Consider the following 15,157-nt stretch of genomic DNA (forward strand, 5'->3'; position numbering starts at 1 on the left):
CCATGTCTGCAGTACTGCATGTGTTTGGCTTTGAACCCAGGTCTCCAGTAGACTGAATGTATTTGGGTTTGAACACAGGTTTGCAATAGATTGAATGTGTTTGGGATTGAACCCAGGTCTCCAGTAGACTGAATGCATTTGGGTTTGAACCCATGTCTGCAGTACTGCATGTGTTTGGCTTTGAACCCAGGTCTCCAGTAGACTGAATGCATTTGGGTTTGAACCCATGTCTGCAGTACTGCATGTGTTTGGCTTTGAACCCAGGTCTCCAGTAAACAATGTATATGGGTTTGAATCCAGGCCTGCAGTAGCCTGAATGTGTTTGGGTTTGTTTTGGGTGGGTCGGTGTTGTTAATGTGTCAGTGTCAACAGACAGAAACACAAAGCTCTGTGGGGTTGAATTATTCAAAGGAGAGGATAGAGGAGAGATGGGGGGTGGGAGAGAGTGAGGAAAGGACAGCGAGAGATTGGAGGGGGGAGAGAAAGAGAGAAATGAAGAGAGACAGACATATGCTGAGAAATGTGACAGGCATGCACCCCCCCACACACACACACAAACATTAACAAAGGGAGTGAGAGATACACAATAGGCATGAGTTTCTGTAAGCAGTCTGTGTGTGTAGCTGCTGCGGCAGGAATAGAGAGACGCCCACAAAACACACAACACAGATTAAAGCCTTTCCTTTAAACAAACACAGAAGCCAGAGTCTCAGCGGGGACACCGGCACACAAAACTACCATCAGCATCCCTACCTCTGTCTACAAAGACCCACCACGGCCCACCGCTAACGCTACCTCCAAGAATCGCTCACATTGAAAATCCATTTGTTACGGCAACCAGCTGGGGAGCAGCAGTGCTTTAGCATTTCCTGTTGATTCAGATGCAGAGCAGAGTAATGGATGAGTATCTTTGCTCAGGGCTCTCAGGGCTGCGGGAAACACAATGTTACAGGGCAGGTGTGATGAGCAGAGCAGATATACAGTTGAAGTCGGAAGTTTACATACACCTTAGCCAAATACATTTAAATTCAGTTTTTCACAATTCCTGACATTTAATCCTAGTAAAAATGCCTCGTTTTAGGACAGTTAGGATCACCACTTTATTTTAAGAATGTGAAATGTCAGAATAATAGCAGAGAGGGTGATTTATTTCAGCTTTTATTTCTTTCATCACATTCCCAGTGGGTCAGAAGTTTACATACACTCAATTAGTATTTGGTAGCATTGCCTTTACATTGCTTAGCTTGGGTCAAATGTTTCAGGTAGCCTTCTACAAGCTTCCCACAATAAGTTGCGTGAATTTTGGCCCATCCCTCCTGACAGAGCAGGTGTAACTGAGTCAGGTTTGTAGGCCTCCTTGCTCGTACACGCTTTTTCAGTTCTGCCCACAAATTTTCTATAGGATTGAGGTCAGGGATTTGTGATGGCCACTCCAATACATTGACTTTGTTGTCCTTAAGCAATTTTGCCACAACTTTGGAATTATAATTGGGGTCATTGTCCATTTGGAAGACCGATTTGCGACCAAGCTTTAACTTCCTGACTGATGTCTTGAGATGTTGCTTCAATATATCCACATAATTTTCCTACCTCATGATGCACTCTATTTTGTGAGGTGCACTAGTTCCTCCTGCAGCAAAGCACCCCCACAACATGATGCTGCCACCCCTGTGCTTCACGGCTGGGAGGGTGTTCTTCGGCTTGCAAGCCCCCCCTTTCCTCCAAACATAACAATGGTCATTACGACCAAACAGTTCTATTTTTGTTTCATCAGAACAGAGAACATTTCTCCAAAAAGTACAATCTTTGTCCCCATGTGCAGTTGCAAACTGTAGTTTGGCTTTTTTTAATGGTGGTTTTGGAACAGTGGCTTCTTCCTTGCTGAGTGACCTTTCAGGTTATGTCGATATAGGACTCGTTTTACTGTGGATATAGATACTTTTGTACCGGTTTCCTCCAGCATCTTCAAAAGGTCCTTTGCTGTTGTTCTGGGATTGATTTGCATAGTGTCCCATAGTGTTATACTTGCGTACTATTGTTTGTACAGATGAACATGGTACCTTCAGGTGTTTGGAAATTGCTCCCAAGGATGAACCAGACTTGTGGAGGTCTACACATTTTTTTTTTAGGTCTTGGCTGATTTCTTTTGATTTTCCCATGATGTCAAGCAAAAAGGCACTGAGTTTGAGGGTAGGCATTGAAATACATCCACAGGTACACCTCCAATTGACTCAAATGATGACAATTATCTTATCAGAAGCTTCTAAAGCCATGACAAAATTATTAATATTTTCCAAGCTGTTTAAAGGCAGTCAACTTAGTGTATACTTAGTGTTAAACAAGATATTTGTGGAGTGGTTGAAAAACAAGTTTTAATGACTCCAACATAATTTTAAATGACTCCAACCTAAGTGTATGTAAACTTCCGATTTCAACTGTAGGCGTGGAGTTATGGTAGAACTAGAATGGCCACCTAGAGCGGCGCTCCTACTGTAGTTGTGGACTCCTACCCGAATCATGACATTTATCCTGCAGAGGCAGGATTTACATAAAAAAATATTGCCTTTCGAATAGAACGACTATTTCACTAGAGAAGCAAGGATTGGTTTGTTTTAGGCGTTTTTCACCAGTCTATCCTTTTAACGTTGTTACCCTGTCTGCAGGACTTTTAACGTTGTTACCCTGTCTGCAGGACTTTTAACGTTGTTACCCTGTCTGCAGGACTTTTAAAGTTGTTACCCTGTCTGCAGGACTTTTAACGTTGTTACCCTGTCTGCAGGACTTTTAACGTTGTTACCCTGTCTGCAGGACTTTTAAAGTTGTTACCCTGTCTGCAGGACTTTTAACGTTGTTACCCTGTCTGCAGGACTTTTAACGTTGTTACCCTGTCTGCAGGACTTTTAACGTTGTTACCCTGTCTGCAGGCGACTTTTAACGTTGTTACCCTGTCTGCAGGACTTTTAACGTTGTTACCCTGTCTGCAGGACTTTTAACGTTGTTACCCTGTCTGCAGGACTTTTAACGTTGTTACCCTGTCTGCAGGACTTTTAACGTTGTTACCCTGTCTGCAGGACTTTTAAAGTTGTTACCCTGTCTGCAGGACTTTTAACGTTGTTACCCTGTCTGCAGGACTTTTAAAGTTGTTACCCTGTCTGCAGGACTTTTAACGTTGTTACCCTGTCTGCAGGACTTTTAACGTTGTTACCCTGTCTGCAGGACTTTTAACGTTGTTACCCTGTCTGCAGGACTTTTAAAGTTGTTACCCTGTCTGCAGGACTTTTAAAGTTGTTACCCTGTCTGCAGGACTTTTAACGTTGTTACCCTGTCTGCAGGACTTTTAAAGTTGTTACCCTGTCTGCAGGACTTTTAAAGTTGTTACCCTGTCTGCAGGACTTTGTGTGACACTGACATCATTGTGCTTTGTCTGGTCAACAATTCACCCCTTTGGGTACAATAAAGCTTTACCAAATTGAATTGATTACTACTACTAGCCCTAACTGATTGGCAATGGTCAGTACCACAAGACTGGTGCTGTTCATGAGCTGCAGTAATCAACTTCACTGGTGAGCCCTCCTAGTCCTTCCTCCCTAAAGGAAAGAGACCAAAGTAGTAGAGTAGACTGGTGTTATGGCTCTAGCATTGGTTCCTTGTTGTCCATGAACAACATCACGTCTTCCTGTCAGTATAGATTTCTGCTGTCCGGAGATCATTACCAGCCAAGCGGACGTGGACGTAGATACACACACAAGGCCGACACACACACACGGGGTCCACTGGGAGTGTGTGAATGGAGCCTGGCCTCCCTCATCATTAGGTAAAAGGACTCCTACTGTCCATTAGCTTTGTTTGTGGCCTCATTAAGAAAGGCTAGGAAGAGGGGAGAGTGTGTGTGTAAGTCAATTAACTCACACTTGTCAATCTTCCTCTCAGGGCTCTAAGAGTGTTTACTCATGGAAAAGGTTGAATGTCCTCAATGGGCTACGCTGTCTCAGGCTTCCTCAGCGACTGAGAAGAATATGTGTGAGTGACTGAGTGTATGAGCAAGTGACTGCGCATAATACTGATATGAATGAGTGTATTTGTAGAGGGAGTCTATGCGAGTTTAAAAGTGTACATGAGCGTGAGTGGGTGAGATGGAGAGCCTCATCACGTTAGTGTAAAAGCGCGCCTTCCTCCGCACTCAACGCACTGTGCATACAGACTCTGCTGCAGTGCCTTGACTCTGCCTTCAGCCCTCTGCACCATCAACTCCTCACTGCAGACTCCAACCGCGACGTCGTCTTTCTCTTTCATCTCAAGCTCTCGCTCTTTTAACTGTAGAGATCAGACAGACTGAGGGATTTTCTTTCTCTCGGGTTGAACAGGTACAGTGAGGAGGGGAGGAGGAGAGGAAAGAGAGGAAGGCAGGAGAATAGAGGAGAGGAATGAAAAGAGGGGAGAAGATGAAAGAAGGGAAGTGGAAAGGACAGGAAAAGATAGGAGAAGAGGGATGGAAAAAGAGGCTAGGGGTTTAAGTTTACATTCTGAACAGGTGCCACTGCAACCTAGTTCAAATGATTTTGCTACAGTATGATCCCCAACCCATCTCACATGAACGGTCTACATGCCTAGGTTCCTAACCCAACCTGTCAACCCAAATCCCTACTTCCGATGGCCTAAAACACCTCATTAATTAATTTGTCCCTCTTCCTGAATGCATAAACGATGCCTGTGCCCTTATTTGGCAAACCTCCGCCACCTGTTCCTGTGTTTGCGTCCCAACAGCAAACCGCAATTAAACGCTGAGGAGCAGGAGCATATTGTTGTTTCCACAGCACGAGAAAACTTGGCAACCTGTCGCTGCTGGCTCTGTGCTATCATCAGTGTGTGTTTGTGTGTACGTGGTTGAGTGCTGGCTGGCAGCAATATGGCTTGTCAAGGGTCAACGTTGACGACCGTCTGGAGAGAGAGTGAGGTGTAGAGAGAGAGAGAGGTGTAGAGAGAGAGAGAAGTGTAGAGAGAGAGAGAGAAGTGTAGAGAGAGAGAGAGAAGTGTAGAGAGAGAGAGAAGTATAGAGAGAGAGAGAGGAGATAGATGGAGAGAGAGAAAGAGATAGACAAAGACAGATAAGTGAGGTGAACCAAATAAAGTGGGGAATGAGAGATGAGGGAGAGAGTGGAAGAGAGGGAGAGAGAGAGATATGAAGAGAGAAAGAACAGAGCGGTGATCTCTCTGCCAGTCCCCTTGCTCTCAGCGATGTCCAGGTCCAATGTTATTGGACGAACCCCCAGCACCCACTAAACACATTAGCACACTCACTGATGAAATGAACACACACACAGGAGGAGATGAGTTAGCCAAGACTACACTACTGCTGCAGCTCTCCTGGCAATATACTGAGAATAGAGGTGTGTGTGTGTGTGTGTGCTGACTGCAGTGGAGAAAAAGACACAGAGACAGAGAGGGGGTAGAGAGTGAGAAAGAGAGAATGAGAAAGCGAGAGAGAAAGTGAGTGAGTGAGTGAGCGAGCGAGCGAGCGTGTTTCTGTGCATGTGTGTGTGTGAGAGCACTGGGTGCAGTGCAGGGCTGGTTTTGACAGCAGCCCAGTGTGTAAGGCAGATGAGTTATGCCACCACACATATCTCTAAGGGAACAGCACAGTCTAGTGGCAGGAATGCAGAATAACACTAACAGACTGCAGGTGGAGATGAGCATCAAGTTAGAAAGACAGCCTGCCCACCCTCTTTTTGCCATTATAAACTTTAATGGCACTGCCTATGCTACAACAGGATTTGTGGAAAGTGAGGCCTCTATTCCTCTCTATGAGAGAAGCATTAGCAGACAGGTTAACTTGACATGGTGTCCCGTGTCCAGCAAGCCATTTTGATTTGCTCTGTTCCTCCCAGCCATTTGACAGGGTTTTTCTCAGTTGGCTTTCATTGATCAGACTGACTTCTAATCTGGTGACTGAATGGCTCTTTTCGTATGCGTGTGGGAATATGTGTATGTGTTTGACTCTATGTTTGACTGTGTGTGTGTGTGTGTGTGTGTACCTGTCTGATAGGCTCTGGAACACGGTAGCGGCAGCAGGAGTGTGTGAGGCGCAGGGCCGTGTCCAGGCTGATCTTGTGGCCCACTGAAACATACACTGGTTTGGTACTGCTGTCAGAACTACGCAGGGCCTAGAAAGAAAGAGGACGAAAAGGGATGGAGAGAGAGAGAGAGGAGAAACAGAGAGACAGACAGAGGAGAGGAGAGACTGTATGTTTAGAACTACTGATTACGCGTTTGTGTGCGATGCAGTGAACGTGCGCGTGAGTCTTACCTTCCCCAGCACTTTTCCTGAGTCGCTAGTCAGAGGGAAGCTCTCTCCTCCCTTCTGCAATGAGGCAATCTGAGGAGGAGTGGAGTCAGACCATCATTTATCATTTACATTTAAGTCATTTAGCAGACGCTCTTATCCAGAGCGACTTACAAATTGGAAGTCTTTTGGTCATTTATGCACACTACTACTGTCAGTCTGTTCGTCTGTCCGTCCGAGTCTGACTTTCTCTCTGTCTGTGCTTATGTGTTTATTTTTCTTGCAATATCAAAGTATTTCTCTCTTCCATCTCCTCGTCTCTCTTTTCTTCGAGGGGAGGATGAGACCCTGACATGTTCTACACAGCCATGTTCCTGTCTTTCTCACAAGGCAACACGCTAGTAGCTGTCCTGTTTCCTCCCTGGTAATGTACTATATTTACAAAAGTATGTAGACACCCCTTCATATTAGTGAATTTGCCTATTTCAGCCACACCCGTTGCTGACAGGTGTATAAAATCGAGCACACGGCCGTGCAACCTCCAAATGGTAGAATGGCATTACTGAAGAGTTCACTGACTTTTAACATGGCGCTGTCATAAAAAAAAGTCAGTTAGTTATATTTCTGCCCTGCTAGAGCTGCCCCGGTCAACTGTAAGTGCTGTTATTGTGAAGTGGACACGTCTAGGAGCAACAACGGCTCAGCCGCGAAGTGGTAGGCCACACAAGCTCACAGAACTTTACACGCTGAAGCGTGTTATAGTTATAGAGGCTGTTATAGCAGCAAAGGTGGACCAACTCCATATTAATGCCCTTGATTTTGGAATGAGATATTTGACAAGCAGATGTCCACATACTTTTGGTCATGTAGTGTAAATCTAATTTGAAGTGCATAGGATGGTGTGAGTCATCGGTACGTGAAAAACCACATAATCCCGTCTTCACTCGACCTTAAATCTGATATTTCACATATTGGATGATGCAGTGTTTATTTGAGAGAGGCTCTCAGATCCTGCAATCAGCTTGAGATACATTCAGATCAAAACGAACCATCCTCATCCCCGATGCCAAGTCTGATGCTGTAACAGGTGTCTCATTGGAGATGAGGGCTTGGCTTTAAACTAACGAAAGCTTTGATGTCTTGTCCATTTCACTATAACTAATTATAATACAGGACAGGAGGATACGCCAGGTGAGGGGCCAGGTAGGGCCCAGGGCCCATCAGGTGGTATCTGGGAGAGCAGTGTGTCTGTCTGAGTCAGCCACCCTGGGCAGTAGGACATGAGACAGGCCAACCATCAATAACACAGTGGTTTGCCAGAGAGGAAGAGGAGGAGGGAGGGGGAGAAAGAGTGCGTGAAGGGGTCTGGGAGAGAACTGGAAGAGGGAAAAATTATGATGGGATATTGAGAGATGGCAGTTGCAGAGAGAGGAGAGAGAGAAGGAGTGAAAGGAGCGAGAGAGAGACCTGGGAAATAGAGTGGAGCCATAGAAAGAGAAGTGAAAAAGAGAGACAGAGACAGGAATTTCATCCACAGAGCAGCAGGCAGGGGCAGCAGCTGCCATGTGAATGGAATTTTGCCCCCATCCATCGAGCTCATCTCATTCAACAGGCCTCAGTGAGTCACTCCCTGGCAATGCACACAATAGAACCACTGTTGCAGTGACGCATAACACACACCTATGTACACAGGCACACACAACGGGAGAAGACCAGTGGCATGGCCATACAAACCTTTAGCCCATAATAAGACGCAGGGGGTAACAGGAACACAGAAATGTGATGTCACCGTGACAACAGAGGCTCCATGATCACAGGAACTTCTAAAAACGCCTTCATGTTTAAATCCCATGAACAGTTCACGTAAATTGTATTGCGATGTTTAAATTGACATTTTGCTGGGATTTGAATTGGGCGTCAGCGCAATGTTACGAAACCCTCGGACAAAACGAAACCCCAGCGACACATTGGATGTCCGTGCGTATCTTTGACGTCTCCTTCACTCTGGACGTATGGACACAGATTCCCCTAATCTAATTTCGGGTGAGAGCAATTGGAGGAACAAATATGACTCATGTTGCATCGATGCGATTAATGAGCAAAAACAACTACACACATGGCAGTTTAACGCTACGCTTGTATATTGAAGTCAGAGAGGTCACATCTATCATTCTACAATCCGCAGTGAGTCATCATTTGAAAACAGAGCCTGACGCCAGTACCAAAGTCAAGATAAGAGGTGTTCTAATGTTTCATTTAAAATAACTGGAGCGTCGCTAGCTAAAAGCCAGAGGGAAATTTATCTGAACTGCTAAAAGCTACCTGATACCTTAATGAAAGAATAGCTAAGAGCCAACACTTTGGCTAACAGTAGCTAACTGACAGATACTGTATCAGTTTGCTCAGAAATCTCAGCCAATGCAATCCACACCGTGGCTACAGTAGTTCGGTTAGTGAGGCTTATGCTATCGCTATCGTCTGTGAGACGCTAAGTGTCGCCCGAGAGAGATCTAATTAACTTGGGAGTCGCTACCGGTTTCTCTGGTCATAAACAGTGGAAACCTAATCTGAGTCTAAACATGACAGCCGTTAGAGCTAAAGCAGAGCTGAGGGACATCAACTGTTTTTCACAAAGTGTTGTGTAAGATTAGTGCGCTACGCTAACATAGATGTGCGTCGTGGGCTCGGTTTGAGCTGCGGTTATTGGATGGTAATTGAGTTTTTAGGTTGTGGAGCCGTTTGGCAGTTGATTTTTGGTGGCGTGTGTTCAGGGTACTGGCTAAACTACCATGGCCTTTTAAGATGCAAATCTGTTAGCATTGTGGTCACATTAGTCATGTATGTATGTATGTCTGTCTGTCTGTCTGTATGTCTGTCTGTCTGTCTGTCATTCAAAATCAGAAGAGAGTGAATCCCTTACCTCTCTCATTACTATCACCTCTCCATCAGTCATTACAGACACCAAACCATCCCACTATATCACTGCTCTGATGCAAGCCTGAGGCATGCAATTCATTTCCTTAAAATGAAATTATTTGTAATTTTGGATTGGAATTTTCCGCAAGAAACAAATTGCTTTAAAAAATATATATAAACTCAGCAAAAAAAGAAACGTCGCTTTTTCAGGACCCCGTCTTTCAAAGATGATTCCTAAAAATCCAAATAACTTCATAGATCTTCATTGTAAAGGGTTTAAACACTGTTTCCCATGCTTGTTCAATGAACCATAAACATTTAATGAACATGCACTTGTGGAACGGTCGTTAACACACTAACAGCTTATAGACGGTAGGCAATTAAGGTCACAGTTATGACAACTTAGGACACTCAAGAAACCTTTCTACTGACTCTGAAAAACACCAAAAGAAAGATGCCCAGGGTCCCTGCTCATCTGCGTGAATGTGCCTTAGGCATGCTGCAAGGAGGCATGAGGACTGCAGATGTGGCCAGAGCAATACATTGCAATGTCTGTACTGTGAGACGCCTACGACAGTGCTACAGGGAGACAGGACGGACAGCTGATCGTCCTCGCAGTGGCAGACATCCGAACATCACACCTGTGGGACAGGTACAGGATGGCAACAATAACTGCCCGAGTTACACCAGGAACACACAATCCCTCCATCAGTGCTCAGACTGTCCGCAATAGGCTGAGAGAGGCTGGACTGAGGGCTTGTAGGCCTGTTGTAAGGCAGGTCCTCACCAGGCATCTCCGGCAACAACGTCGCCTATGGGCACAAACCCACCATAGCTGGACCAGACAGGACTGGCAAAAAGTGCTCTTCACTGACAAGTCACGGTTTTGTCTCACCAGGGGTGATGGTCGGATTAGCGTTTATTGTCAAAGGAATGAGCGTTACACCAAGGCCTGTACACTGGAGTGGGATCGATTTTGAGGTGGAGGGTCCGTCATGGTCTGGGGCGGTGTGTCACAGCATCATCAAACTGAGCTTGATGTCATTGCAGCCAATCTCAACGCTGTGCGTTACAGGGAAGACATCCTCCTCCCTCATGTGGTACCCTTCCTGCAAGCTCATCCTGACATGCGTGACAATGTGACAATGCCTCCAGCCATACTGCTCGTTCTGTGAGTGATTTCCTGCAAGACAGGAATGTCAGTGTTCTGCCATGGCCAGCGAAGAGCCCGGAACTTAATCCCATTGAGCACGTCTGGGACCTGTTGGATCGGAGGGTGAGGGCTAGGGCCATTCCCCCCAGGAATGTCCGGGAACTTGCAGGTGCCTTGGTGGAAGAGTGGGTAACATCTCACAGCAAGAACTGGCAAATCTGGTGCAGTCCATGAAGAGGAGATGCACTGCAATACTTAATGCAGCTGGTGGCCACACCAGATACTGACTGTTCCTTTTTATTTTGACCCCCCTTTGTTCAGGGACACATTATTCAATTTCTGTTAGTCACATGTCTGTGGAACTTGTTCAGTTTATCTCTCAGTTGTTGAATCTTGCTATGTTCACACAAATATTCACACGTTAAGTTTGCTGAAAATAAACGCAGTTGACAGTGAGAGGATGTTTCTTTTTTTGCTGAGTTTATATACTGTATTGTACCGGAGACTCCTCCCACCAGTATTCTCTTCAATAAGAGCTGGTTTACGGTTTTCACCAACAGGTTTTTGTTTTTGCTCGACTTGTATAATACAGTTCAAGCCACAGATACACTGGGGAGAGAAACTAACATCCCACAATAAAATATTACAATAGATCCAGGCAAGAAAACACACTACCTTAAAACATTTATCACAATAGAATGATGAATAATGCATTGTGCTCTCTGTACTCCAATTTCAACACAGCTACAGTATGACTAAGTGTGACAAATAGAGCACAAAGGTAGACAAGAGCCCACATGAATGATTCATGAATATTAAATTAACACTATAAAACTGTAGGTAGGCCTATAATTATTTTGTATCAATGTATCAAAAATGTTGTTTGATACAGTCACAAGAAAAGGGACCACACCACCGAGGATGGTATGTGAAGTCTGTCAACAACAGAAGAGGAGAGGAAAAGCTTGACATTGGAGGTGTCAGACATTTTCTCAAATGCAGACCTACTGTAGGTAGGCTACAGTTTAGTAGTCCAATGTCAGTTGAGATCTCATTTGAGTGCTATCAATCAGAATGTGTTAACCAGTTGTTATTGTAAAAACAAAAGAACAAATTAAATATAACTAGCGACACTCCGCCCTTACAGGCATTAAATCATTGGAAATTAGTCATTTGATTCAATGCAATCTCCCCCCCCTCAAAAATGTGTTTATCTGTTCATCATTTTGGTCTCTACCAGTGTGAAATGTGAGCGGTGGAGCTCTCACCTGTGACTGGTGTTTCTCATTCTTCTCCACACCCTGCACCTGCAGGAGGTTCTTGGCCACACCTATACAGGGAAGCCCTGACAGAACTCCCAGGTGACACGCCAGGCCAAACTCTGGAAAAAAGACAACCCCATATGTATAGTAGGGGACATGACTGTCACAATTAGCTGAAGTCTGAATTGTTATGCAAGTATGTAACATGCTACTGTTAGTAGTAAATAGTCAATGCTATTAGTAGACAGTATGAAGCTTGAGAATCCAGTCTCGGTCTCAGTTCGAATCAGTCTTAATTTGAGACCGAGATCGTCTGTTCCACTACTCACCTCTGTAGTGGAACAGACCATTCCCATCCACCAAGACCACCTGTTGGGGACAGATAAAGAGGCAACGGGTGAGAGATGGGCAAGTACAGAAAGAGGCAACGGGTGAGAGATGGGCAAGTACAGAAAGAGGCAATGGGTGAGAGATGGGCAAGTACAGAGACGGGTGAGATGGGCAGAAAGAGGCAACGGGTACAGAAAGATGGGCAACGGGTGAGAGATGGGCAAGTACAGAAAGAGGCAACGGGTGAGAGATGGGGCAGAAAGACAGAGATGGGCAAGTACAGAAAGAGGCAACGGGTGAGAGATGGGCAAGTACAGAAAGAGGCAACGGGTGAGAGATGGGCAAGTACAGAAAGAGGCAACGGGTGAGAGATGGGCAAGTACAGAAAGAGGCAACGGGTGAGAGATGGGCAAGTACAGAAAGAGGCAACGGGTGAGAGATGGGCAACAGAAAGAGGGTGAGAGATGGGCAAGTACAGAAAGAGGCAACGGGTGAGAGATGGGCAAGTACAGAAAGAGGCAACGGGTGAGAGATGGGCAAGTACAGAAAGAGGCAACGGGTGAGAGATGGGCAAGTACAGAAAGAGGCAACGGGTGAGAGAGGCAACGGGTGAGAGATGGGCAAGTACAGAAAGAGGCAACGGGTGAGAGATGGGCAAGTACAGAAAGAGGCAACGGTGAGAGATGGGCAAGTACAGAAAGAGGACGGGTGAGAGATGGGCAAGTACAGAAAGAGCAACGGGTGAGAGATGGGCAAGAGAAAGAGGCAACGGGTGAGAGATGGGCAAGTACAGAAAGAGGCAACGGGTGAGAGATGGGAGTACAGAAAGGGCAACGGGTGAGAGATGGGCAAGTACAGAAAGAGGCAACGGGTGAGAGATGGGCAAGTACAGAAAGAGGCAACGGTGAGAGATGGGCAAGTACAGAAAGAGGCAACGGGTGAGAGATGGGCAAGTACAGAAAGAGGCAACGGGTGAGAGATGGGCAAGTACAGAAAGAGGCAACGGGTGAGAGATGGGCAAGTACAGAAAGAGGCAACGGGTGAGAGATGGGCAAGTACAGAAAGAGGCAACGGGTGAGAGATGGGCAAGTACAGAAAGAGGCAACGGTGAGAGATGTGTACAGAAAGAGACGGGTGAGAGATGGGCAAGTACAGAAAGAGGCAACGGGTGAGAGATGGGCAAGTACAGAAAGACGGGTGAGAGATGGGCAGTACGGGTGAGAGATGGGCAAGTACAGAAAGAGGCAACGGGTGAGAGATGGGCAAGTACAGAAAGAGGCAACGGGTGAGAGATGGGCAAGTCTCAAAGCAGCTCTGCTGTCCCTTGTACTTATACAGCATGAGGTCTTTCTACAGGCTAACAAAAGAAGAGTTTTCACAAGATTTTGTTGGATGGATGTATTGAATGTTTTGAACTGTGCCAACAGCCCTTTCACTGATTTCTTACATTGCCAAGGTGGTTGTACAGGCATACTTTTGCTGTGAATCATAAGTCATGTAGAAAGAATTTGAGGAGCTGTACATAAAGCAGCAGGGAATGGTCTGTCAGTGTCCATTGGTAAATGTCAGTGATAAATCCACAAGGGCAACGTGCATGTGTTAGGCAGATGTGTTTTGTGTGGGAGGGGTGTGGACAGGGACCCGACTTGAGGTGGGAGTGAGTGATTTGTGTGGGCTGTGACTAACACAGGAGAGTGGAAAGGTATGGATGATACAGAGCTGACTTATGGACACACATAGTGGGAGAGGAAGATAGAGGGTATTGGATAGCTGAAAAGGCATTAACACACAGAGATGTATCTACATTTACATTTAAGTCATTTAGCAGACGCTCTTATCCAGAGCGACTTACAAATGTATCGCCCTGAGGTGAACAGTTAAACAGTTGGACACAGCAAACCGACAACATCAATGAAACTGTACTAACCTTAAGTCTCAACAGAAGTCAGACAGTATAAGACATGTCAGAGCGACATTTAGTTTCAACTAAATTGAGACATTAGGGTTCTCTGAGTATAACAGCAACTAAGTCAGTTAAACTTTAACATCTCCAATGCCAAAGTGGCCAGACCCTGACCTGAGGTAGCAGGCTGGGCTGGGTCGTCTCCAGGCGCTGCAGGGCCTCCAGCAGATAGGGGGTCTCCCTGAAGGCCAGGAACCCTGAGATGTAGGGGGCGGTCAGGGTCACCATCTGACTGTCCTCATACAGCAGCTGGTTGTGGACACAGGGAACAGACAGCAGAGAACACCGGTATAAACGTATGCCTGTGTTATATCTAATACAGTGCCTTCAGAAAGTATTCATCCTCCTCAACTCATTCCACATTTTGTGGTATTACAGCGGGAATTCAAAATAGATTAAATATATATATATATATTATCACCCATTTACACACAATGCCCCATAATGACAAATTGAAAACATGTTATTAGAAATGTTTGCAAATGTATTTAATATGAAGTACAGAAATATCTAATTTCCGTAAGTATTCACACCCAAGACTTTGTAGAAGCACCTTTGGCAGCGATTACAGCTGTGAGTCTTTCTGGGTAAGTCTCTAAGAGCTTTCCACACCTGGATTGTGCAACATTTGCCCATTACTCTTTAAAAAAGGATTCAAGCTCTGTTAAATTGGTTGTTGATCATTGCTAGACAACCATTTGCAGGTCTTGCCATAGATTTTCAAGCAGATTTAAGTCAAAATTGTAACTCGGTCACTCAGGAACATTCATTGCCTCCTTGGTAAGCAACTCCAGTGTAGATTTGGCCATGTGTTTTAGGTTATTGTCCTGCTGACAGATGAATTAATCTCCTAGTGTCTGGTGGAAGGCAGACTGAACCAGGTTTTCCTCTAGGATTGTGTCTGTGTTTGGCTCCACTCCATTTATTTTGTATCCCCCCCCCCGCAGCTACTCGCCCAAGCCTCTCCAGCTTCTCCTTTACCCAAATCCAGATAGCAGATGTTCTGAAAGAGCTGCAAAACCTGGACCCATACAAATCAGCTGGGCTTGACAATCTGGACCCTCTATTTCTGAAACTATCCGCCGCCATTGTCGCAACCCCTATTACCAGCCTGTTCAACCTCTTTCGTATCGTCTGAGATCCCCAAGGATTGGAAAGCTGCCGTGGTCATCCCCCTCTTCAAAGGGGGAGACACCCTGGACCCAAACTATTACAGACCTATATCCATCCTGCCCTGCCTATCTAAGGTCTTC

At 45.5% G+C, this 15,157-nt stretch overlaps 1 protein-coding gene across 7 annotated transcripts in view; it reads right to left on the reverse strand.

Moving 5' to 3' along the window:
• LOC115103794 (endonuclease V) overlaps nt 1-15,157 on the reverse strand; it is a 48,782-nt gene that overhangs the window by 21,535 nt on the left and 12,090 nt on the right. For 5 of the 7 annotated variants that reach the window (XR_003859653.2, XR_003859652.2, XM_029624742.1 and 2 more), the window contains exons 3-7: nt 14,019-14,153; nt 11,941-11,980; nt 11,618-11,730; nt 6,305-6,373; nt 6,033-6,161 (exon numbers count right to left, since the gene is read on the reverse strand). Coding sequence is in view for 5 of the 7 variants with exons in the window: in XM_029624742.1 (XP_029480602.1) it covers nt 6,033-6,161; nt 6,305-6,373; nt 11,618-11,730; nt 11,941-11,980; nt 14,019-14,153 (486 nt within the window). In the remaining 2 variants the exon portion in view is untranslated. The remainder of the gene's footprint in view (nt 1-6,032; nt 6,162-6,304; nt 6,374-11,617; nt 11,731-11,940; nt 11,981-14,018; nt 14,154-15,157) is intronic. The other 2 variants (XM_065006278.1, XM_029624743.2) reach the window with 1 other exon arrangement.

This window comes from Oncorhynchus nerka, linkage group LG21, assembly GCF_034236695.1.
Source record: "Oncorhynchus nerka isolate Pitt River linkage group LG21, Oner_Uvic_2.0, whole genome shotgun sequence".
In the NCBI taxonomy this organism is placed as follows: domain Eukaryota; kingdom Metazoa; phylum Chordata; class Actinopteri; order Salmoniformes; family Salmonidae; genus Oncorhynchus; species Oncorhynchus nerka.